At 43.4% G+C, this 27,027-nt stretch overlaps 1 protein-coding gene across 1 annotated transcript; it reads right to left on the bottom strand.

The window, feature by feature from the left end:
* Window positions 1-775: 775 nt before the first annotated feature.
* LOC117725835 (mothers against decapentaplegic homolog 6-like) lies at window positions 776-19,091 on the bottom strand. The gene is made up of 4 exons (XM_034525732.1): window positions 17,707-19,091; window positions 15,992-16,045; window positions 15,478-15,555; window positions 776-1,782 (listed from the first exon to the last, which is right to left on the bottom strand). The coding sequence occupies exons 1-4, from the start codon at window positions 18,446-18,448 to the stop codon at window positions 1,133-1,135; spliced, it is 1,524 nt and encodes a 507-aa protein (XP_034381623.1). The 5' UTR covers window positions 18,449-19,091; the 3' UTR covers window positions 776-1,132.
* Between the last annotated feature and the right edge of the window lie 7,936 nt (window positions 19,092-27,027).

The raw sequence follows: 27,027 nt of genomic DNA, 5'->3' as shown, positions 1-27,027 counted from the left end.
TGCAATCTCTTTGTTTATGTTCTTCCATTCACTGTGGTAGTGGAGATGAAGGTGATGCTGTGTGTTTAATATCTTGTCTTCACTATTAAAGAACTTCAATGGAATTGGTAAACCTGTGAGATACAGTTGAGTGCTCCAAATAGCTGGAAAATGGATCCTTGAATATACCCTCCACCTTCAGGTGTATAAAGGAGAAGTTTGTATTGTGCCATTGTGGAATGAAAATATTCTATACAGATATCATTTTCTCTTTGGATGTTGAGGTGGGCCCATTGTTTTAATTTAACGATGTTTGTCACCAAGAAAAATATCCTTAGCTTACAAATTGAGGTTAGCCCTCTCCACCTCTTACACTTACATCAGTGTTTTCCAAACTGCTTCCAGACCTGAACTTTAAGAGAAAGCTCATAATTTACAGTGCAGTACACATTAAACTCACCTATTAAAAAATACTGTCAAAATAGGCCTTATTTTCTGAAATCGTTAACATTCTGTCCATTAGGACACAAGATAGTTAGCTTAGCTTAGCATAAAGACTGGGCGCAGGCGGAAACGGCTAGCCTGGGTCTGCCCAAAGGCAAACCAGCTTCTCGAACCATTCCTGTACACACTGAAAAGAGCGCCTGTGGTGTAAACAGAAGAATATGTTTGTTTGATCTGGGAGGAAATAGCCAAAGTGTTTATCAAAGATGTAACTCACTACGACGCCATAGGAGTCAAAGAATACCAACCATAGCTTAGGTAAAAGCACGTACGACCACCACAGAAACCTTCATTGAATACAAATACTTTATTGACAACGTGTGTATGGCACACCTTTCGATGGAATCGCTAAACCATGAGAACATAAACCAGGTGTGTCTTATTTTTTTACAGTTTATATTTGCAAAATGACACTGAGAAACTGTAATGCATATGTAGAAGCAAAAGTGCATGTTCTCGTTCCTTTTTTTGTTTTTGTTTTGTCCATATACACATTACACTATACATAAATAATTGCATTGTAAAAATGACTCAAGTATTTACATGTATAATATATTTTATATAATATATAAATTTTATATTAAATCTAGGTAGATTACAATTAGGATACCGGGTCACGACACCTCATGTGAGTCTGCATGTCCGTGTGCTATCTGTGGTTGTTGAGGAGCACCTCCAGCCAGCACGGACAGGAGGTGATGAACTGTCTGGAGTAGCAGGGGCCCCAACCTTTAGCAAAACTGATGCGAACACTGTGGGGGTCCCAGGGCCCCTCCTGGCACTCCGGCTTCACGCCGTGCTCCGCCATCCAGCTGGAGCGCTCATAGTCAAACACTTTAAGGGAGAAGCCCGGCATCACCCTCTTGACGCTCAGCCCCCGGGCCCTGGGTGGGTCCAGAGTGGGCGAGTGGACAAACACCGGATGCTGGCTGCGATTGTACAACCACACTCCGTCCGTCTCCCGGCTCAGCACGATGCCGTAGCCGATTTTACTGCGTATCTGTTGAACGCCACTGCTGCCTCCGCCGCCGCCGCTCCCTCCGCTTCCATGGCTGGGGTGTCCGTGAATACCCGGCGTGCCGTGGCTGCCCGGGTCGTCGCGGCGGCTGTGGTAGGCGTTGGCGTGGAGCTGGCCCAGACAGAGGCCCGTGCCCTGAGGTAGGTCGTAGAAGATGTTGAGCGAGGGCTCGTAGGCGGGGTAGAGGCGACCCACGCGCGTGCGCTGCTCCCAGTAGGCAACGCTGCACCAGTGAGAGCGATGGCCGCCGGAGGTCGAGGAGCCGATGGAGGTACCAGTGTCTGAGGAAAAGAAGAGAGGTGGAGGAGTTAATATTTGCATCTGAAACAAAGAGTGCATATTATTCCTATTGATGCAATCTATACTCAATGTAGAAGGCTTTCATTCAGGCAACAGAAAATAAATGATGTAAAACTCCTTAAATCTACAGACAAGTGACATAACAAAGGACTTAAGGGTATTTTTAATCTTTTTAGTCTTAATGTGCAGATCGCTGTTATGGCTCCTGAAAAGATTTGAGTACAAGATTAATTACATCTCCATGTGGATCAAACCACTCAGTTATGCTCTGTAGGGAAGCATCCACACTCACTAAGTTTCTTCACTCGTGCATTCACGTTTTTCCTGTAATTTGTCACTTGTGAATATTTTTGAAAACGTGGCTAAAACTGTCAACACTGAACAGCCCACTTCCTCCTCATCACCTCCCTCCATAACACTCCTTCAGGTCCCGGAGTTAAAGAGGAGCAGCAGCGAGGGAAGAGGTGAGGGGGTGGAAAGCATTCAGCTCTCTGACAACCTAGCACAACCCCGTGAACCCTTGACCCCCCCAGCCTTCATGCTATCAGCTCACATTAACTCCCACACAGAGTGATGCCATTATTTTGCTCCAGAGACTCTATTGACACAGAGGATTTAAAGACCCATGTGCCCGTGGCCCCATTCCTTTCATATTCCTGCGGGAACCCCCTCTTCATCCACCAGGGGCCAGGATGGCTGCGGCCCTTCTCCTACTAACAAGCGGCTTTTGGGCGAAACCAGGACCAAGATTAGGCTAGGTGTGTATTGTTTGCACAGCGGCCATTTTTGTTTCAGGGAGGAGGAAGAGGCACTGGTGGTGCGGGGAGCAGAGAGGAAGGAGGAGGGAGGAGGGAGGAAGGAGGAGATGTTGGAGTATTTGTACAATACAAGCACGCACGCACACACACACACACACGCAAACACACACACACACACACACACACACACATCCACTAGATGGTGAGATAAGGCCCCACACATGCACATGTACACACACAAATTGCACCTTCTGATCCAAACAGTATGACTATAACACACACACACACACAAACACAAACACACACCAAATTGAACTTCTCATCTGAGGCCCACGTGTGTCATTAGTGAATTCCAGGCTGGCAACTCCTGCGGTCTGGAGTTTTTACAGCTCTCCAATAAGAGAGCAGGCAGCTCAGCTAGCAGAATCTCTCTTTTTCTCTCACTCTATCTCTTTCTGACTCTCACACACACACACACACACACACACACATACACACACTTTTACAAGCCATGCTCTTCCCTGTAATAAGGCAACACAAACATGTCTGGGGAAACACAGGGAGACTTTACGAGCTCACGATAAAATTAATTCCCTAAAGGAGACATAAAACAAACTGGGACTTTTTAGGGTTTTTTAGACTTAGTACACTTTAATCTCCATCATATAATGAATGATGCTGCAGAAAGTATAGTATTAAATCCTTGCTTTTAAGTTTATAATGAAACCTACAGTCAAGAATATGACGCAATTCAGTTTTTATGTCCCACATATCGGGAAGAAACTCCCATAAGTCCCGTTTAACCAGTTGTATTCACTTATTGTATTTAACTCATATTTATATGTCTTTTTATATGGTCTAGCGTTTCTTTTATACCTGGTCTTTTACGTCTCTTGCACTTTGAATTTACTTGTTGTTGAAAGGTGATATACAAATAAACTTGCCAATGCCAAATAAATCTTCAGTACTTCATATTCATGCTTTTCAGTTACTGTTCAGCATTCCTCACAGTGTACATATGTTTTTATAGTTTTCTGCCATGAATATCTGTCTGCACCTCCTCGTGCAAGAGCAAGTTTTCACATGAAGCGTCGGCACCGCCGTCCGTTGAAGATCGAGTGACGCGTCGTGAAGTCAAAACCACTTCATCATGATTCCCAGCGGTGTTTGACGGAGCGAGTGGTACGGCATGTCATGTTTAATGTTTCTGGCACGGCCCTGAGTGTCATCACGCTCAGCCTGGCTACCATCCAACGAAAGGTATCAGGAGCTTGTGCGAGAATGTCGAGGGAGAGCAGGGAGGTAAGGAGGTAAGGAGGAAGGAGGGGAAGGAGCGGGTGGGCAACCCAACTTCTTCAATGGAATTTTAAAAGACGGGTTCAGACTGGAGGTTATCAGTGTGTTTATGTTCGAGCGGAGGAAGTCGAAGAAAAACCGCGTGTCAGAGTGTGACTGTGTGAATGTGCATGCCTACATCTGCATGCGAGGCCTGGCAGCAATTACAGCGTCCTGCAAGCGTTTACGCCAACCACCATTTAACAGCTCTGTTTACCAATTAGATAAGTAGCCTTTGTTATTACATTTCAAAATCACTGTCTCTTAGTGCCAATCTCACGGAAACACCCCGGTGCACTTCACAGTTGTTTTTATCCGAGGCCTGAACAAAGGTGGGAAGAGAGGTGGGATATAAAACAAATGGCTCGCTGTAATGAAATCACAATGAGCCACAAGTTAAATTTATGGACTACTCTTGTTTGTTTTTTCCTGATAAAACGCAGTGGCAATCAAAGTTCAGGAGGTCAGACGGACAGTTAACCCCCACAGACCATTGAACCTGGACTGGAAACAATGACGGCAACACTCATCTTTCCTCTTTCTTCTCCTCCTCTTGACTAGATATTAAAGGAATAGAGATTTTTTGGGGGAAATATCCTTATTTGCTTTCTCGCTGAGGCTCAGATCAGAAGATTTTTATCACACTCATGCTTGGTAAACGTAGCCGGAGGAAAAAGATGGTTATCGTAGCTCAAGTTGCGCTTCCTCATACAACCGCCCGTATGACATCTGAAGAAAAGTAATTCCTCACATTGCATGCAGTCTCCTTCAAAATGTCCAGCAACACGGTTCCATTTTTATTAGTTCACAATTAGGTGGATTACATACAAATGGATTTTCTTGGTATGTACGACGATTACAGTGTATTCGTTACTTTTTGTGAGTATAACACAGTGTATGAGAACGGCATGCTTAGCAAAAAGACTGAAAACAAAGCTGTCCCAAAGGTCACAACATCTGCCTGGTAATATCTATAGCGCTCTAGAAGTAGAGAAACACTTTGTGGTTTTATGTGGCAGATTATTTGTCGCCGTGGAGTCTCCGTCCAGGAAGTTATTTTCCCTAAACCAGCACAATTTTAAACTGTCATCTTTATACTTTTTTTAATTTTAATTTTTATATGAATGGACACACGAGGTTACACAATTACTATACATGTTCTTTAGAGGTGCTGGTAAATGTTTTTTACCTATGGATAGAGGTTGTTTCCCCACCTTTTCCAGTCTTGACGCTAAGCTAACTAGGTTCATTTTTAAAGGACAAACAGGAAAGTAGGATCAATCTTCTCATCTTATTCTCAGCTGTAAAATGAGCAAAGTATATTTCCCGAAATATCAAACTATATCTTTTCCTCTCTCCCTCCAGTCGGAGCAGTGGAGGCTTCTCCTCCTGCTAACCTTAACCTGCACAGAGATGAAAAAAAAAAACTGGGGGGCGAAAAAAAGGGGGAAGTAGGGGAGTGAAAAAAAAAAAGAGATCGAGAGAGACTGGGTGAAAGAGGGAGCGGGAAAATGAGAGGGAAGGAGAGAGAGAGAACCTGCCAAGCATAACCAGCATCCACGGAAAAAATGAAGAGAGAGAAAGAGACTGTGAGAAAGAGAGGGAGGGAGGGAGACCCCCGTCTTTCATCCAGTGCCAAGGATTAGATTCCCCTCCAGTTATTAGACTCTTCCACTGTGCTGAAAGAAGTGGGTGGGTTGGGCAGAGGGTGAGGGAGGAGGGGAGGGGAGGGGAGGGTGTGTGTGTGTGGAGGGGAGGGAGGGGATTCAGCTACTGACCATTGTCGGCCGCCTCTAAGGTGCTTTGTTTTGATTCCACTTCCTTAAATTTCCCCCAAATGCTCAACAAAAAAAAATAAAGTAGAAATAAAAGAAAATAAGGGGGAGTAAAAAGAAAACAACACCCCTCCCCGGCTACAAATGGTAGGTTCTGTGTTGTTTGAGACAACTATCATTACAGGGCAACTTCAATCCAGCAAGCCACATTTAAGCTGGCGTCTCGACTATCTCTGCCATCAGAGGGCGGCGTTATCGCCAGACATGGGCTTTACAATCCAACACAACTGGGCTCTCGCTCACAAACACAAACACACACACACACACACACACACACACACACACAGACACACACATTCTTGCACACACACACTCTTTCCTTCTCCCTCTCTTTCCATTGTAAAGCGGATTTTGTGCTGCAGCCTGCTTGCAGTGTGCGGCTCAACATCTTTCTCTTGCGTCCAAGAAACACATTTCTCTAACATCAATCCATTATTTTTTTAATGCGAACAAACGACCACATTCCTTGAACCTCGCAGGTCAACGGGGCCACAGGAAAGTGAGCATGCTGTAAAATTCGTGTTTGGAGGTAGTTTAGAAAGCTCCTCCAAGAGGAAGAGAGAAAGTAACCGGTTTCCTGCATTTCTGCTGCTACTTCAAAGTGCCAGACAACCTCAGCCAAGGAATGTCTCAGGTTCTGCATCCATCGTTACATCCTAGACACGCTCTGCTGTCACATCTCGTGACGTCCACCAGGCCGTGGTGTCATTGGGGACGTGAAAACCCAGGAAATACAAACGGTTTTCTCTTCAGTTTCATGACTGATGCTCGTGAGACTCATAATGAAGGCGGTCACTTTGTAAATAAGTGGTGGTTTCAGAAGATTTGAAGTATCGATGATATACTCAATTGATTATGCACCATTGTTGACATTTCTTCCTCTTTTGCTTAGCGAAAAATTGCATTTGATCTTTACAGTTGTAACAGTTGAGTGGTTAAGATGAACACATGTGATTGCTAGTAACCTTTGTGGCATGGCATCCCCCGTTTTTCTCTATATACTGTTGGCAGCGCTGTAACAAATAAAGACAAAAACATAAACAAATGTGTGTTTGTTTGAAACCAACATGTGCTTTTGTTCAGACTTTCCATTGCCAAGTTCATAAATGTGTTAGTATGCACAAGTAACGTTGGACTTGGTCCAAATTTAACAAACTCAGATTGAAAATCTGGTCACGGCACATGATAACAACGCTCACTGTCAAGTTTCTCCTCAACAACCTTTGCCATTGGAGAACTTTCTGCAGTTAAATGCTCGTAAAATGTTCCTCGTCCACAATAAGGATCCACACTACATAAGCAGTGAGAGAGATTGCCCACGTGGTCGTTCCCATTTGACAGTGAGCAAAAAGAACCAGCTAAAAACGGAGTAAATCTGAGTGAACAGATCTAACTGTGTGATCGTTTTGCAACCGTTTCTAGTGCAACTCTACCAGCTAAACAGGAGGAGGGTGGGACTGGATCCTAAATCATACTTTTACAGCACATCAAGGTGTCACAACTGTGTCGGCGCGTCGTGATTTATTGTTCTCAATCACCCGTCGTTGCTCCAGGAGGACGGTTTGCTCAGCATTCCTGCTGTTCATGACATAATCGTGTGCGTTCATACACAGGAGGTGAAAACAAGCACATCAAAGTCAACGTTTGCAACGGAGATGGCCTTGATCGATAAGGATCAGCGCATCTGTTTTTGATAGCGTCTGCATAAGGTGCCGCCTGTATAGGTGGCGTCTGCATAGGTGGCGTCTGCGTAGGTGGCGTCTGCATAGGTGGCGTCTGTATAGATGGCGTCTGCATAGGTGGCGTCTGCATAGGTGGCGTCTGCATAGGTGGCGTCTGTATAGGTGGCGTCTGTATAGCCCGTGGCGTCTGTAACACACGCATTCGGGTATCGCAGAGACATAAATCAGGCTCGACTAAAACACTTCAGGGAGAAAGACGGTATATTGCAGCTCGAAAGAATATCGGGATTTTAGTTTTACACAAACGGCGTATTAAAATTAAATGATTTTAATCTGAATAGAGAAACAAAAGGAGATGCAGAGAAGCGGAGCTCTGCAGCTGACAGGCCTCCCCTCCCACACATTCCTGGACAGGCCCTCTTCCTCAACACTTCCTCCCCCCGCTCAGCCAGTCACCGGGGTCAAGTTGACAAGTCTCTCATTGAGCCTCACGGGGTCCCACTATAGGGCCTTCACTCCTCACAACGTAATTACACACATGTATTGGTGGAATAGATCCATTTGTTCCAAATTCCTTCTCAAATTTAATTTGGGAGAATTATCTGAATGAAATGCCAGTTAGGAACGCAACGATATATCAAAAAAATAACTGTGGACTGACAGTACAATACATAACTCATATGTATGTATGGGGGGGGGGGGGGGGGGGGGGGATATGAGACCTGCAGTGATTGAATAGAGTTACCTTAGAAAATGTGTATGAAAACAATTATGAAAAAAAAATCATTTGGTAGTGAAGCAACACAACCTGACGTACACACTCCGACCTCATTGACTTAACATGGCCAAACAGTTTCTTATTTACACACCCAGCAAATACGGAGCAACATTAGCATACATTTGGTGTCTGATGAAGTCAAACCCAATATTCACACATCTCCTGGGTAAAATACCAGCTCTTTAGTTTTGTTTATTAGCTAGTTGCTAACTTTGTCGATCTGTCATTTAGTGCAGGTAACGTGCGGACAGTTCATCAGAGCTTTTAAAAAATGTTTTGCAGAAAGCAGCTCCGTGGCCCGCCTGGAAACAATGCTCTGAGAGCCAACCAAAAAAGAAAGGTTGTGGGCAGTAAAACCAAAACAATGAGCTGACAGATGCTGTAGAGCTGCAGAGTCGGATGATCGGTGGGTCACATGACACACACGACACATATTTCACAACTTCGAACAGATCTTTTGTGTTTGGAGACCTCTCCCGACGATTGCTGTTTTGTTCACGTGGCATTTAAACAACCGATCTTCAGCTTGAGCATTTAAGCAATGCTAATACGGGAGTTAACTGAGATACACGTTAGCCTTCCAGTTTCGAAGAATTTAGAGCAAAAGAAGTGGCAATTAACATGTTTTTCAGAGATTCAATTTTCAGAGATTCAATTAAAAATAAATAAAAATAAAAATGTTTGAGTCTTGTGTGTCTCTATATATATATATATATATATATATATATATATATATATATATATATATATATATATATATATATAGACACAAGACTCAAACACACTTGTATATATATATATATATATAAATATATATATATATATATATATATATATATATATAAATATATATATATATATATTATTAAATAAATAAATAAAATAAATAAAATAAATAAAATAAATAAAATAAATAAAATAAATAAAATAAATAAAATAAATAAAATAAATAAAATAAATAAAATAAATAAAATACATTTACTTATATGGCCTTACACTCCTTATCAAATTTAGATCCCGAAGCTTAAATACAGTAGGCTACTGTGTATGTTTGTCAGTGTAGTTTCCAATACCATGCGTGAATGCCCAGCACAAACACACACTCACTAACAACCGGCAGCTACATCGTCTGAAAAAAACCCCTGAAAATGTTGCTTCGGTCTTAACTGAGCGTTACACTGAGAGCTCACAGCACAGGCGACAGTTTCCTACGTTTCAGAGTCAGAGAGCCTGTCGACATCTGCAAAGAATCTTTAGGTTCAGCGGCATGGCAGGATTCCATTAAAAGCCAAATTGCGGGTTGGCAAAATCTCTGAGGGAACAACGGAAAGCCACAACCAGTCCTGTAATTTAAACCTTATTTTAAATTGTGATGGCTTGACAACATGGACTGAGAGAGAGGGGGCGAGAATAAGAGTCACAAAGACGGAGAGAAAAGAGAGTAACAATGTGTGTACAACAAACCGTGGAGACTGCGAAGGCAGAAGTAGAATTAACTCAACAAAGAGCAGTACAAGTGGACTAAAAGGAGAGGGGATAGAAAAAGAAGGGAGCAAAGTTTGTGTAAACGTGATTGTGATTCGTGACAATAAACGACAGTCTGTTCTCGATGATCAGGATGGTTTCTGATGTGTAACACTTCCTAAATGGGAACTGGGCGAGGTCAAGGGATGAGTCATTCAAAATGGTTGAAAGTATAAACACGCTTCTGTAAATGTCAACACGGACGCGTAAAGATGGAATGGGAGAAGATTCAAGAACAAACAACGTAATCCCTCAAAATAAAATGTTAAAAATAATAACGCAATTAAATAGAAACATTTGTGATTTTTCGTCTTTTTTTTGTTAGTTCCGTGTCGAGCAAACCGCGATGTCATCGGGTTTCCAGTCCTGCCCTCAGCCTTGGCTACCCTCAAGTATTTGGAGCTAAGTATTTTGAAGGTGTGACATACGTTTCTTGTTTCTGTTTATCATGTCGCGCAACGACATGTTTTATTTGCGTCTTCGCTGACAGACAGTGCAGCATCAAGGACTGGGAGGTGAGTTTTACAGCGTATTTATTATGCGTATGATGATTACAAACGAGAAAGACGGGAACCGAAGACACTGAATCTTTGTTTCTTCTAAATTGCAGAGTAAACAAGGAACAGTCAACTTGTTTTTCAAGTCAAGTTTAAGTTAAGACAGGATGCATTGATCACGTTATGAAACAAAAAGGTTTGTTTATTCAGCCTTGCTAAAAGTTCAAAAAGTTCAACTTCACACATCGTTCACACATTGACTAAGACGATTGTAAGAGATGAGCATCCTGCCAATACGTGGAGTGAAGAGCGTGAACATATCTTTCATCTCACCTCTACCTTAATTCTTAAAACCTATATAAGTATATATATATATATATATATATATATATATATATGTATATATATATATATATACATATTTATTTATACTGTATATATATTTATTTATATTTATTTATTTTAATATATATATATAAATATATACATAAATATATATATATATATATATATATATATTTATTTATTGATATATATATATATATATATATATATATATATATATATATATATATATATATATATATATATATATATATATTGGGAAATAAGTAATCCAAACTTACTCTGGTGTTACTGTGATTCTTAAGATAATAACAAATGACGTTTATTTATCACTATAAATAGTGTTTCCAGTGCGCTACACGTCTCCACCACTGGAGTCGGTAGTCGCGGTGGGTGACGGACGCACAAAGAGCGTCACTTTAACGCCAGAAACAGAGGTTTGCTTCTGTGGTGACGTTAAGGCAACAGAAGCTCTTTTGGTTCAGGTCAAGGAAAGATCGTGGCCTCTGGTAAATGTCAATAATCACGCTGTGATTTCGTGATTTAAATCACTGCAGACTTATTTTCGCAGGAAGCCAGACCACAACCTTTCCTTGGAAACAGTTGGCATTGCCCGAGTTCAACCATAAAACGTTTAATAACGAGGTAGTCACTACCAACGGATATTGTAGCGCCAGAGTTGATTTTTTATGGGGGAAAAACAAATCAAACGTTGTCAGAAAACATTTCACTGTTTAATTCAACAGCAACAGTTACTCATAATTTGCTGTTGCACATTCGCTGCACATAAACTTAATTTATAGGAGGCGAGGAGAAGTTTTTAATTACAGTGTTAACATCCTGGCAGTCTAAAATATATAAAAAACGAAACAACGAAAGGACTTCAGAAAGAAATGACCAAACTGACATGAAAGAGCTCTGGGCGAGTTATGCGATGGGTCCTCAGCTCGTGTGCTGAAAAAAAAAGAGCCGTGATGGAAAATACTTGAGGAAATGGTTAATGGGCCAGCACTTGATGTTGAATTCCATAGTCTAATGTGTCTCAGTCAGGCATAAGAGCAAGTGTTGTGCGCATGCCAGCCAACAGACTGGAGGTTCAGGTCACCGAGAGGACCCGTCTCCGACTCAGACGGATAGCGGCACAATGTGGGCGTTTACTTTTTGTCCTTGCACTTTTCTTACACCTCGAGACATCGATCACAATGAGAGCCTCGGCGGATGATTTACAAAACCGTGTCCGACGACTGTGTCGACCCGGAGGAGCGTCACACGCACTTTCTAAAAACCGAATCTTAAAACTGTCTCCCCGAGCTTCCAAGAATGTCGGCTCAGCTCCGTGATTCTTAAGTATTAACGGCGATATGTTCAAACACGTATCAGATGTCACTCTCCGGAGTCGGAGCCCCTTATCCCGCCCCCCTCCTCCCACCTTCTTTCACTCCGAGACCCCTACTCCCCCTCACCTTCCCAATTTCCCAACATTCCTGGGCCGTGCCCCATCAGTCAAAGGGCCAATTCATGGGGTTAATGCTGCCGCGAGTGCAGACAGGGCTTTGAGACAGGATGTTTGGCTGATACCTCGCTCCGTTTAAGCAAACAAGCCACCAAAATATGATTACCGAGGGCAGAGAGGGAGTAGTCTTCTTGTCTTACTTCGGTGCATCCAGGCCACACTAATGTCCACTAAGTATCATTGCTTTGCTTGTTTCCACATGTTCAAAAGCCAGAGCCTAATGACAACAAGGTGGACAAATGTTTGAGGAGTACAATGATGTCATATGATGTAATAGCCTACAAGGACATCGCTATCTCTTTGGGCCTCGTCCTTCGAGACGCTCAACCCCTTTAAATAAGAAATGGTAACTTAAGTTCATACACATTTTTACTCATACATGTCCAAGAGTTTTTCATGACCTGAAAGGTCTGCATGTACATGAGAAGTTAGAGTAAAAGATTGGATTTTTACCCTGTTTTTTCTCAGTTGATCTCAGCTGAACCACATACACTCTATGACACAGGTATTTCCAAGGTTTATTTATTGTTTCCAAACTTCTCTATGCCTGGAAACAACTTCTCTATGCCGTATTTTTTTTTCATGACCGTACGAGTCCCGTTAACTTTGCCCTATCGTCTCACTTCAGTCTCAGGTTGTGTTCACGTGAGCTGGCTTCTGTTTTGTTTTGTCCGGTAAGTCACGCTCAATTCCCGCCTACGTTATCGTCAGTCGGCGTGGGAACCTGCAGTAGCGTTTGCTACGGGAGCAGTTAACTTATTGGTTTTCAAAATGATCAAAATAGCTGATTTGCTCGACCTACAACAACCTGTGCAGCTGTGGCGGTGATTCAGATGTCTGGAGCTGCTTACGTTATAATCACGGAGGTGCACGGGAACTCCTTTCGGAGACTCATCTTGTGTTAACTTTAAGTTTTGATATGTTGGTTGCTTACTAAAAGAAAATACACCAAATTATTTCATCGAATTCAAATGAACAAACAAAAAGTACTTTATGTATCATCGAAATAGAGAAAGTATGAAGCGGCAGTAGAAAATAGTTGAGATTGTCCAAATAATATGTGTTTAGAAAAAAGGTTATACATCAATTGTGAAGGTAAAAAAACCAGAACTGTGCCTCCCTTCCAGCTAATCGCGTGATTGGTGAATGTGTGTGTGTTTGTGTGTGTGTGTGTGTCCGTCCTGAAGAACCCCTATGTGAGTTCTCTGAGACGATCTTATCACTGAGTCAGACAGAAATTCCTCCCTTTCTCCCCCCCCTGTCTCACTCTCTCACAAACACACACACACGCACAGGGACGCTGACAATAAGCAGCTGAATGACTCGTTTTGTTAGAGTCCGAGAGCGACGGTCCCAGCAGATATACTAAACTTACAGTAGACATTTCCCTTTTCAAAGCCTTGCCGCTTGCTGCGGTTTAAAGGGAACGTTAACTGATCGGAGGATAAAAGAGGCCAGGGCAAAGGTATGTATGGACCACACCCTGCTGCCGCCTTTTCCCCCTTTAAAGCTTGGGTAGATTTAAAAGGACTACAAAAAAATAGATGCTGAAGTGCCGGAGCACATGTTCAATGTTTGCTTTTGTTGTAAAGAAAACATCACCGGCTTTAGAGGATCACCTGCGCAAAAAAGATCCATTCACACTCTTGAAAGATCTGAGAAACATCAAGGTTTTCTCTTTCTGAAGCAACAGACAATTCTTTTGATACAAGCTTCGTGTTCAGCTTATTTCCTGCTCATTATACGGGCCGTAACTCAAAAGAGGAGTCTTAAAACCTGACAAAAAACTACACGCAGAATTCCTGGCCGCCTCTGTTTAGTCTCTTTCCTACTCGAGCTCTTGGCCTGAGCTCCGGTTCTCGGCTCCAGCGTTCTTGTGTGGGGGGCAGGGGGATCAGAGACCACACACACACACACACACACACACACACACACACACACGCACACAAATAATTACCCAAACACACAACACATTTTAAGAAAACTGATCTATTTCCACTCATTTCATGAGGCAGACATTAGAAACTTTAAAATCACAACAACTTGATCTTGACTGAACAGACTTTGGATTATTTATCTCAACCCTCTGGTCGACACAAAAACACTCTAAACGGGGCCGAATAGCGACCATTGTCAATTAAAAACATACACACTGTGGGTATCTAATAAAGTCATTTTTACACCAGATGAATTCAATGTATCACCTTTTAGGCTAAACATGAATAAGAGGTTGGAGAAGACTTTAAAGCAGCATTTAGACCCTCATTTTTGGAAATAAATGCTGAGAAAATCAAATCCAAGTAATGAAAGTATCTTCTTTTTTCCTCTCCGGTTAGGTGTGCAGTGGGAGGAGCTCAGTGATTCTAAATGGCCGCCAACGGCCTTGAGCCTGAACGCGGAAAGCATACGTAACAACTCAATAAACGATTTCAACTTGAAAACATAAACTTTAAGAATACGTTTCTGGTCACCATCGAACCAAAGAAAGTGTCATTTGGGTGGCAGCTGAGTCTTCAGACAGCTCCTGTGATGCTGCGTCGACACTACACAGACTTCATAGGTGCACGTTCACCTTTCAACACCGTCCACAAGTGAGCCCAGAGAGGCTTGATGGAGTGGGTTTGTGGGTTTCTTCTAACGCTTACAAGGACCTCTCCACCCGACCCCAGCACGTAAACAAATAAAGCTCCAGTTTCATCATCTAGAGGGGGCTGTTTCCTGTCCAAACGCAGACTTTCGGCCCCCACCCCGCTCTCTTTCCACATATACACGCACACAAAACTCTACACCTCCGCCTCATCAGAGCTGCTCGGCTCCCCCCGCCCCCAAAAATGCCAGCCTCTTTCCACTGCTCAATTGCCAAGAGGAATGGAGGGATTTGAGGGAAGAAAGAGGGAAAGAGGGGGGATGGGTGGATCGTGAGGCAAAAGGGGATTGGGGAGTATGCATGGGGATCTTATTGCAGCTTCATCCCAGGGAAATATTTTGCCGCGGAGAAAGCGTAGGGAAAGAGAGAGAGAGAGAGGGAACGAGAGACAGAAAGGCTACACTGCTGTGGCATCTAGATAGTGAGAGACCCCCAGACCCCCACCGAGCCCCCCATGCCTCTCTGACAATAGAAGCTTTATGCACTGGAGTTTTTGCTTGTCTTAACAGCCTTTGAAAGCACAACATAATAGCACCAGTAAACGTGATTTACTGTTCCACGTTAACGTTCAGAGAGGATGCACGCTACGTGGGTTTGCATGCATGAGTGTGTGTGTGTGTGTGTGTGTGTGAGCCTGTAAGTGCAACTCCAAAGGTTCTTCAGGGAATACAGATCTACATCAGACCTTATAGCTGAAAACAAACATCTGCCCGGTCACAATGTTCATGAAACCTCTGCAGTACGGCGATGCGAGTTCCTCACCTGTGTAGTCTCTCGGCGTAATGTGAGGCGTATTGGGGGAGAGGGGGGGCACAGTTTCAGTGTAAGACAGAGTTGAGTCTGGGGAGGGAAGAAAAAAACACAAGCACACAGTAGAAGAGTGAGCTTTTTTTTCGTGGCCAATCGTTTGTTTTATATGATTGTACATATTTGGGGGTTTTAAACGATTTGAAGGCCACCTTGTAGGCTTTTGAATTACATGTTTTTGATAAATGAATAAGGGGAAAAAAAGAATTACAGCCTTAATAAGTCTCTTAAAATACAGCGCAGACTGTCTGTCTGCACACACACAGCCTCCCTATTATAAACTCTAGATGTCAGGCTCTTCAAAAGGGGAGATGAGCACAGATAAGACTCCACTAACTCTGTGTCGCTTTCAACACAAGCAGCTTTTCAAAGATAATCTGTGTTTCCAGTCTAAAAATATGATGGTGACGACACCCTCTGTCATTTACTGGTTTGCAATGTGGTGGCCATTTTTTTCTTCCAAACTCACCCAGTGGCTTGTGTTCATCTGAACGGGACAGAGAATATGGGGGAGGAGGTGAATCTGGAAATACAACAAAAGTTAATTAAGGTTAAGTTGAAGGCTGTATGGCCTCACTGCTAAATCATCAGATGAGAAAGAAAAGCACGGAGATAATCACTCCTCGCGTTGTATTATTAGCTGCTGAATGAAACAATCGAAAACGTCGAGGCTCGCACGTTAGTGCTACAAACTGTGAATTATGTGAAATGCTTTTCTTTAATGTATCATGAACTTTGTCTTTTGTTCCAAATGCTACCAATAAAATCCTCCACAATAAAAGCTCTTTAACTCCTCAACCAAGAAGAACATTTCAGCAAAAAAACATCTTTAAATTGTATAATGCACAATAAATGGACTTTATCTTCAGTCTCACATAAACCCCATTACATACAAAGCCTTTTCACTTCAGGAAGACCATGAGACCCACCGGTTTCTAACACCAATGATAATCAATAGACTACCTAATGATGGTGGATCTGCATATGTTCTTTTACATGAGGTAATATGTTCACTGTTTTGATTTGTATTGACAGACCATCATTCCTTATACCTAAGGAGCTATTTGAGTGCATAATCATACACAGTCTTTCTTTTGAACTCCTAATAAGTATAATTCCACAAATGCAATCTGAACCTGCAAGTATTTCCTTCTGGTGTTTTCTTTTTCAACGTGTTCAGGTTGATGCTCTGCTTTTATGACATCTTCATAAAGTCCTTTTTATTTCATTGACGCGGACTCACAGGGTGACTTCAACTGTAAAGTAGACGCAAATGCTGCTGGGAGAGTCCCTTCAGTCCAAAGTGGACATGGGTTTGTGGCTGCGGCCCCTTTAAGAGCAGAGCCAGTAATTGCCGGAGTCCTCAGTCAGTCAGATACCCAGCGAGTCAGTCTGGCGCCAGCACTATGCAAACTGTATATTATCGGCACTCCTTCACCTAAATAACAAGAGGAGGACCTCCTTGTCAGAGAAAAAAGAGCCTAAGTGCAACTTGAGAGCGACCTTCAATGGGATGATGTGGGACGCAGCAAAGTTTTTGCGCAAATTTAAATAAATGTGTAATGTGTTTGGAATGTGGAGGGGAAATCAAAGTAATGGTTGACCAGAGTCGAAGCCAGAGTTATGGAAATGTTATAACACTGCAGGGCCGGCGGTGACACGCGAGAAGAGAATACGTGATATTTATTGTCTGGGATTTCAGTGTTGCACAGTGTGCTTTTATATATTATTGCAAATGTAAAATGGCTCCATCAACACCATCTGAGGTGCTGTTTCTTTTCTCGCGACTGTGACGTTGTTTGACACTTCAATCAACAATAACTACATTATTATTTAGGTTTAAGGCTGCAGGCAAAAACAACAGTGTGACAGATCGGAAGCTCTCATTAATTTCATGCTGTGACATCAATAGTCACGCTGCATAAAATCTTAGTAGATCCATGACGCGCTTCACTTTTATGAGAATAACTTTATTCTCGGCAAAAAAAAACCTCCACCTGAGTTTGGACTAGAGGTCGAAGGTGATGGTTAATGTTGCGTTCATGGGACACAACGACAGGAACATATTAGTATATCTCGTTGTAACTCGTGCAAGGGAAAGGTCTCTTCTAGATCGAGTCAGGCCCCTCTGAATTAAAGCCCCCCCTAAATACCCCCCTCCCCATCCCATGTTGATGTCCTTACCTGGCCCACATAAGCGGCTGTAGTGATAGGGGTTGCAGCACACCTTGGCGCCGTCCACTGCGCCGAAGCTCTGGCAGTGGCTGAGCGTTTTGAGCCGGGCTGAGAGCGGCAGGTCGCTCCAGCGGTACACCTTGGACACGAGCCACTGTGGAGATATGTGATGAGCCCCGAGCCGCAGCTCAGTGCTGGGCACCATGACGCACTCGCTGGGTATCCCTCCTTTGGTCTCCACGGCCTTCACCAAGGTGTCCAGAGATCTCTCCTTGAGTCTTTTCAGAAAAGCATGAGCGGTGCTCGCGAGTTCCTCCTCCAGCGCCGCGTGCCTCGGTGCGCAATGACAAGCGCACCCTCCGTCTTTTCTCGGGCCCCAATAAGGGCTCCGGGGTCTGAGATCCCATTCCCCAAACAAACAACACGTCACCGTCCTACTGTCGCCCTCCTGTCCCCGCCGGGAGCCTCTGTGCTCCGGGACGCACATGGCGCCCCGGTCATCGTCAGGCTGCTCCTCTTCCTCCCTCTCCGCGCTCTCTGTCAGGTATCCAGCCTCCCCCGAGAGTCCCGGAGCCGGGTCAGCGTGTGTCACCGACCGCTGCTCGTGTCTGTGGAGCTTTCCTGAGTGTCGGCCACACGGACCGTTCCGTCCTCCCTCACCTCGTCTGCTTCCATCCCGCCCGTCGCTCTCGGTGACCAGACGGCTTCTCCAGAGTCGCCGTACAAGACCTGAGCGTCTCGACTTGAACATACGACAACCTAGACCGTTTCGGATGCGTCCTGTCGGTCCCGTCCGGGTCTCGGGAGATGCCACATCGATTTACGCTCGTCGCGCACTACCGTGGGTTTGTGCACGGTGCGCGCAGCATGCGCAGCCGGTGGTCACCGTTGTCTGGCTCTCCCGCAGCATTAGAAAGTAATATCAAGCGCGCGTGGCGTGAAACATCACTGAGCGTCTGCAGAAGAAGGCTCCGCGCAGCCACTGCGCAGTGACCTGCTGTCGCCAACTCAATTAAGCCACAACTTGTGCCAGCTCGCGCACAAAGCCTTCAACTCTCCAACACTGCGGAGATCCCAATCCACACACCATGGTTAGACCTCTCCGGGAGTAGGAGCAGTTCACGTGAACATGAAAAAGAGCATCCGAAACATTAAAATCCCCCAAAAAAGTTTCCAGAGTTTCTCCTTGAACTTTGTGAAGCTCTAGAACCTTAAAAAAAAAAAAAAAAATCCTTCCTTCACCTCCAAATAAATCCTCACAACACTGAGATCCCGATGATTTCCGTCGCTGTGGTGGAAGGCGATAATCCCGCTGCAGGGTGCCGGGGTGAAGCGCAGATAGTCGGGGACTCCGGTGCCAAACTCCGGGACGGATTCCGTGCTGAGAAGTTGTTTTAAAGAGAGCTGGAATTACTCCACTCTCCACTCCCCTGCAAGTCCCTTTCGGACGCACACACACACACACACACACACACACACACACACACACACGCACACACACGCGCGCGAGCACACGCACAAACACACGCACACGCTGCTGTACACGCCACAGTCAAGCCGAACAGAATAAAAGCAAGTTTATTCCACTGAGAATTTCAAAACAAAAGCGTTAACGGTGAAAAACAGTGCAAGAAAGGATACTTTTAAGATCAATGTAACTTTCTTGTGTGAACAAAACCTCAATATACATATTCTAAAATAGACATGGTTAAGGCTCATTCAGGCTTCACTTGAGGGGTTTGCAGCTTTATATGTGCACATATAAAGCTGCAAACAAGTGAAGTCACTAAAAGCTTATGGTGGCTTTATTCATAAAATAACAATGTCCTGAAAAGTTTAATGGAAAGACATTTTAAAGGGGATTTAACTATTTGTTTAAATGTGAATATATGATTGACCAAGCATAGGAAATTGTTTTCATAATATATGTCAGGACATGTATTATAGACTGTTATTAGGAATAGATGCCAATCAAGCCTATTGAATTGAATTGAATTGACTACTGAGAAAAAAGGAAACATGTAGTTTTCCAAAACCTGAACGTGATGCTTTTATTTTGAAACCCAAATCACTGAGCCTGCCTTCCTTGTAATTCTGCCGGAATTTACGCTCTCTCTCTCTCTCTCTTTCTCTCTCTCTCTCTTCATTTTTCTCCCTCTCTCTCTTCTCTCTCTCTCCCTCTCTCTCTCTCTCCCTTCAACCCCCCTTTCTCTCTCTCTCTCTCTGTCTCTGTTTCTCTCACTCGCTCTCTTCATTTTTCTCCCTCTCTCTCTTCTCTCTCTCTCCCTCTCTCTCTCTCTCTCCCTTCAACCCCCCTCCCTCTCTCTCTCGCCCGCTCTCTCCCTCTCATACCCCTCTCTCCCTCTCTCCCTCTCATACCCCTCTCTCCCTCTCTCTCTCTCTCTCTCTCTCTCTCCCTCTCCCTCTCCCTCTCTCTCTCTCTCTCTCCCTCTCCCTCTCCCTCTCCCCCTCCCCTCTCCCTCTCCCTCTCCCCCTCCCCTCTGCCTCTCCCTCTCCCTCTCCCTCTCCCTCTCCCCCTCCCACTCCCCTCTCCCTCTCCCTCTCCCTCTCCCTCTCTTTCTGTCCCCCCCCCCCTCTCGGGGCCCCAGAGGAGAGCTCTGGAGCCATTGGTTGACTCCCGCATCATGTGCCAGTCTAGACACTTTGGCGGCTGGGAGCCGCTCTGATTGTTGCGCAAACACGGCTGGTTTCAAGTTTCTTAACTCTTAACTCTTAAAGACGCAACATCCTGCTGCTCTGGAAACGTTCTGCAGCGTGGACATCACGGTGAAAACCACCACTTCCACGATGAACATATGCAGATTATGATATACATAAATAAATGCCTTCATGGTCTTTAAATGGGCATGTGAAAAGAAACTCTAAAACTCAACAACAACAATATAATAACTTTAAATAAAAACACATTTAACGATTATAAATGATTCTGGACTATATGATGAGATCCACATATTATTACTGTTGCCTTCATATCATAGATACATAATAAAATAAAATAAAATATATAAAAAATAGCCTAAAATATAAACAACATCTTCCTCTGATATGCAATGGAGTAGAAGTATGAATATACTTCATGATGGTTTGAGTTACAGCTTCTTTTCAGAGTTTAAGCTTTTACACAAACACATTGAGTATTTATATCATGAAGTATTTAACAAAAGTTAATAATAATCACAATACATTGTGAATGTTATTAGACATCACAATGAGTACTTCTATTAACACATTTTACTGCACATTAATCAATTGCAATATAACAATGATAAAGGATTTAAAGAACATTCAGTAAAAGAGTCTGAAAACATAAATAAAGGTATATTGTACATATCAAATCCTGCTGTGGTGAAGGAATGGCACGCCCTACGCTACCTGACTGGCTAGTATTTGAACCTTGGTTAGTTGGTTGGGTTATGGTTTATGCATTAGGGGTGAGATTGGTTAGGGTTTATGCATTAGGGGTGAGATTGGTTATGGTTTATGTATTAGGGGTGAGATTTTTTAGGGTTTATGCATTAGGGGTGAGATTGGTTAGGGTTTAGGCACTAGGGGTGAGATTGGTTAGGGTGGCATTAGGGGTGAGATTGGTTAGGGTGGTATTAGGGGTGAGATTGGTTATGGTTTATGTATTAGGGGTGAGATTGGTTAGGATTTATGCATTAGGGGTGAGATTGGTTAGGGTGGCATTAGGGGTGAGATTGGTTAGGATTTATGCATTAGGGGTGAGATTGGTTAGGGTGGCATTAGGGGTGAGATTGGTTAGGGTTTATGCATTAGGGGTGAGATTGGTTAGGGTGGCATTAGGGGTGAGATTGGTTAGGGTTTATGCATTAGGGGTGAGATTGGTTAGGGTTTATGCATTAGGGGTGAGATTGGTTAGGATTTATGCATTAGGGGTGAGATTGGTTAGGGTGGCATTAGGGGTGAGATTGGTTAGGGTTTATGCATTAGGGGTGAGATTGGTTAGGATTTATGCATTAGGGGTGAGATTGGTTAGGGTGGCATTAGGGGTGAGATTGGTTAGGGTTTATGCATTAGGGGTGAGATTGGTTAGGGTTTATGCATTAGGGGTGAGATTGGTTAGGGTGGCATTAGGGGTGAGATTGGTTAGGGTGGCATTAGGGGTGAGATTGGTTAGGGTTTAGGCATTAGGGGTGAGATTGGTTAGGATAAGAATCTGCAACCACACCACTAGATGCCACTAAATCATACACACTGTGCCTTGTTAAACTACAAATCCAAAATAAGTGACAAAACAGTGACTGTACAGAGTTTAGTAGAGGGACCAAACATTAAAGAGCACAGGGGGGTAGACCGGGGGTAAACAGGGGGTTAGGGTATCCCCAAGTGGCATCACTTGGGGATACCCTAACCCGACTCTGTGCCAACGTGACCACCTCCACCACGGCTTGAGAGTGGCATTTTAACAACTCTGCAAGCATCGTTACGACAGAATGACTTGGACAGCCTCCCCGATGGGGCTCACACCTCGTATGAGAAGAGTTCACCCTGCGGTTCAGGGGCTCTTCCAGTTACAGTATGTGAGCCGGGTATCAGGACCAGGACTGTACTGGGGTATGTGAGGGACATGGGAGTCAAGTTACAATGACAAGAGAAGAGAGTTGTGTGTGTGTGTGTGTGTGTGTGTGTGTGTGTGGCTGCAGTGGGCACCTGTTTAAAATGTGTTTCTCTGTGTAACTCAATCACATCCAGAGAGGGAAGTGTTTTGGAAAAGCTTCGTCCACAGTTGAATGTTTCAGTGGCGACAAAAACACCACTGGGACTGACAGCCACAGGGGATTTATTGGTCGTTAAAACGATATATAACCTTTTTATTCACAATTTAAAAACATATATATATCACAGACACATGAGACGCTTAGCAGCATTGATTAAAACCCTGGTGTTGTTTTCTATTTATTTTTGTTTTCTACATTAATCAAATAATTAAAGTATAGTCAGATGGATTTATTACGCCAGCCGAGTCAAACACATAAATCAAAGTGGGTGTAACATACATTCCTAATAGTCAACACTCAGTTGACAAGCTGTCAAAGAGGAAACACAGCCTTTTTATTACCAGGTCAGGTGTGAACGGAAAGTCTGGATGCATTTTATGATACAAATAATTATTCTTATAATACGTAGTACTTCAAAACACAGTCTTTTCAAAATATCAGGATACTCATGACACTCATTAAAGCAGGCAATGAACAAAACATTAGGATCTGCTTTTTGTCATATTGCTCTAAAGCATATACATATATATATATATATATATATATATATATATATATATATATATATATATATATATATAAATTCAACTGTACAATGGTGTAATAATAACCGCAGCAATGACGTCAACAGACCCAACCCAAAGTTTACCCAAGTGATAATTAGTGTGAGACCGGATGGCAATTACCTGAATAATATTTCATCCCTATCACATCCCTCTCCTCTGGCACTCCGGTGCATTGTTGGACAAATACAGTTCCAAAGAGTGCAATAAAATATGTGCAATATGTGTACATATGGAGTGGCTAATGTACACAGAGACCAAGACCAATTTGTTTATGTATTATTCACAAATAGATTCTTTACCGTATATATTGTCATATTCATATTTCCATATCTCTGTGTGGCTCAGTGCGTGATTGGAAATGCAACTGTAATCACATTAGAGACAATGACAATAAAGCTCTCCTTAAAATGACCTGAATCCTGAATCAATAGTCAGAAAACTGTCTGCATCACTAAAATATAAAGAGGACAAACTGGCCGGCTGACTGGAGGGATACTGGTTATTGGACACTTGACAAAAAAGCAATATTCTGTGCAGCCGCACCATCATTGAATTACCTGCTCGCTCATTATTACTGTTGTGTGTGCATTGATCCCTTAAACAGAAATAGAAGTTAACAATGGAAGGAGAGTAGAAGAAGATGAGAAAACCCATTTTTTTAACTATTCTTTTGGACATTTTTATGTCATTAGATACAGTAGAGCGATGACAAGACGTTAGAGGTCAAGAGTCACCTGATGGATTTGAACCAGGGATACACATTTGTCAAAATAATAAGAGCACTATAATCAAAAATGTGCTTCATTTGGAGTGGATTGGAGACAGATGATTCAAAACCTGTTTTTTTCTGTCGGTTCAACAATTGTTATTGGCGCCATGTCCAAAGCGTAGTGGTTGCGTGTGTGTTGGCGATAAAGTGTGTCCGTGTGTGTGTGTGTGTGTGTGTGTGTGTGTGTGTGTTTTGAGAGTTGGAAGAGGGGGGTGGAGGTGTATAGAGGTCGGTGGGAGTGTAGACAGGGTGTCCGGCACCAAACCACCTCCCAAAATAAACTCAGTCCCTGCGTCTTTGTGTCTGTCCAGCAGCAGACCCGCGGGCTCCCACCGCTCCACCAGAGAGGAGTCTGGGGCCCGGCGGCCTGTCACAGGAACAACATGTCATCAGCTTCATCGCTCCCCTAATGGCTCTGCTCTAGACCAGAGACAGTGTGTTGCCCCACCAAGGCGGCAGTTTACTCTGCACTCACACACACACACGCTCTCACTTACACACACACACACACACACACCCAAACACACGCTCGCTCACATGCGTACATAAACATTCATGCACGCACAAACACTCCTGCTGCTCACTCCCAGCCACTTACAGGCCAGCGCGGGAGAGACGAGGAGGCCCCCTTATCAAAACATGCAGCGGTGCTGGAGATAATGTCTAGCCATACCTCTGGGCTCATGCCAGGCGGCCCTTCTGACGTCCGTAAAGGAATCCCTGGACAGAAATACTGGCACGGGTTAGTAACGTTAACCAGCGGAAATATTCATCTGTTTGGAGCAAATCCTGAGGAATAGTTTTAACATTTTGTGAAAGACACATATTCGCTTTCTTGCAGAGGAGTTAGATGAGAAGATCGATACCGCTCTTGTATTCTGTTGACTTGACTGAAACAGAGAAGCAGCTAGCCTGGCTCTGTCCAATGGTAAAAATGTATATGTATATACCAGCCCACTAATTCATTTTAATTTGGGTTGTTATACAGACTAAACAAACAACGTTTGGACAGTTTCCGGTGTTTATGCTAAGCTAAGCTAAACGGCTGCTTACTGTAGCTTCATGTTTAACTAACAAAGATGAGGGTGGTTTCAATCCTCTGATCTAATCCTCTGCAAGAAAGCAGATAACCATATTTCCCAAAATGTCAAATCATTCTTTTAAATATTAAATTACAGCTAGCAGCAGATTAGCTTAGCTTAGCAAAAAGAAAACAAGGAGAAACTGCTAGCCGGGTTCTGTCTGGTTACATTGTCAGGTTATAACTTGTTGGCTACAGCTTGATATTTAGCATTCACACATGAACGTGGTCTTAATCTTGTCAACCGCTTCAACAATTACATTAAACAGCACCCGATATTAATTTGTGGTAAGCGTTTTTGTGATTTTTTCTGAGGACGCAAAGTTGAATCAATATTCAGCGCAGTCCCAAAATGTTACGCCTGCATGTTTCATAGAGCCGAGTCCTGCTGCGGTGTCTCGTCCCAACCTTCAAGAGAATGAACTTTACACCTTCAGAGAGCAAATGCAGTCAAGAAGTCGCCTGAACCGCTTCCCCAATAACAGTTCTCCGTTGAGCAGCACACACCCATCCCCGTCTGCTGGACCTCTGGCACCAGAGAGGGCGTAATCAAGCCTCTCTCTGCCCTCTCTCTCTCTCTCTCTCTCTCTCTCTCACACTTCAGCTCTAATGTTCCACAATCCCTTTGAAACTGCACTCAGCTACCCTTTCAATGAATTTCCATGCACTTTTTTTTTTTTTTTTTTTTGTCAAGGGCCACATATTTATTTTCTTTGCCTCTCTCTGCGGGCCCGACTCTTCTCACGCTCACCACTGGAGCTAGGCGAGCCGCTGGCTGCACTAGTTAGCTCATTAATCACTCTTCTGCTCTCCCTCTCCGTTCTGAGAAACAGAGTCACTAATTAATGGAAAGCACTTTATGACAGAACACAGGGGTTTCCTGGAAATTAACAATTAATCTAAGACTTCCATTATAGGTCTTAATAGCATGAGGTGGGCGAAGGATGGATGGGATCGAAGTGGTGGAGAAGGGGGGGACAAGAGCTGCGTAAAAAGTGTGTAAAAGCTCATTAATGTTAATGCAAGCATTAGCCGAGTTAACAACTGCGCAGGTTGATGGATGCTGGGGACATTATTCAAGTGTTTATGTGCACCAATGCAGACTCACATGTTGACTACTTCTGAGCATTTATTGAAGAGAAAGCGGGATAACATGCAGTGCTAGTCCTTACCTGAACTCACTCAGTTACATGCCATGTAGACCATGAGGTCATTATTCATTCTCATATAGGATGCATCATATTTCTGAACTGTTGAGCATAAAATTCCCCTCAATTTGATATCCCATTATTTTTTGGGGGTTTGACATTATCCTTCCTTTAGCATTGGACACACTGTTGCTAGAAAACACTTAACAACTCAATAACATTATATTCAAGAACACTTTGTGATAAGTTTGGCCAACAGCTATTTAGACATTGAAGGTTGGGAACAGTGTATGAGATCAGGATTTAAGATCTGATGTAAATCTGTTGCTCTGAAACTAAAGTTAACACACAAGTGGCCGTGCAGCTCTTTTTATTCTGAGGCAAAGCCACCTGCCTGTCGTCCAATCATTAAACCACCTTGTTTCTTTTTGAATCAGCACGCTCACTTGAATTTAGTGAACATATGCAAAAATAATATAAAATAATCCACGTGTCACAAACCACATGGAGTTCCAGCCGGTCCCTAATGTTGCTAGGGATCCTTGTGACTCTGGGTCTGGTTTTAGTAAGGGCCGAGACATGATATGTGTTGCGTTTGTTTACTTTCACAGTATTGTATTTTGTTTAGACTTCCATGGGGGGGGGAAGGGGGAACAGTATCTGAGAAAACGAGGAAGGAAACGGGAGGAAAACAAAGGAAGAGGAAGGGAACCCAGTGGGACGGAGCCTGTCCCTCACTGATCCTGGTTCAGCCGGAGTCATGCGGACAGTGGCGCCACCGCTGCAACTAATGGCTGTGGTCCCTCACGGAGGACCTTTTAAAAAAATAAATAAATGAAGACTATGTACTTGAGAGTTTACAACACAGTCTGTGGATTTGTTATTCAATCGCCTCGAATACACTCATCCACAAAATGAAGCACTTCACGTAGATGATGTTTCTCCAAATCAAGAATAATGTGACGCTAACTCGCACTGACAGTTATAGTATTTCTTCATGAGACTG

This window comes from Cyclopterus lumpus, chromosome 3 (genome assembly GCF_009769545.1).
Source record: "Cyclopterus lumpus isolate fCycLum1 chromosome 3, fCycLum1.pri, whole genome shotgun sequence".
NCBI lineage: Eukaryota > Metazoa > Chordata > Actinopteri > Perciformes > Cyclopteridae > Cyclopterus > Cyclopterus lumpus.
The sequence above is the reverse complement of the archived record's forward strand: the minus strand, read 5'-3'. Positions and strand labels throughout refer to the sequence as shown.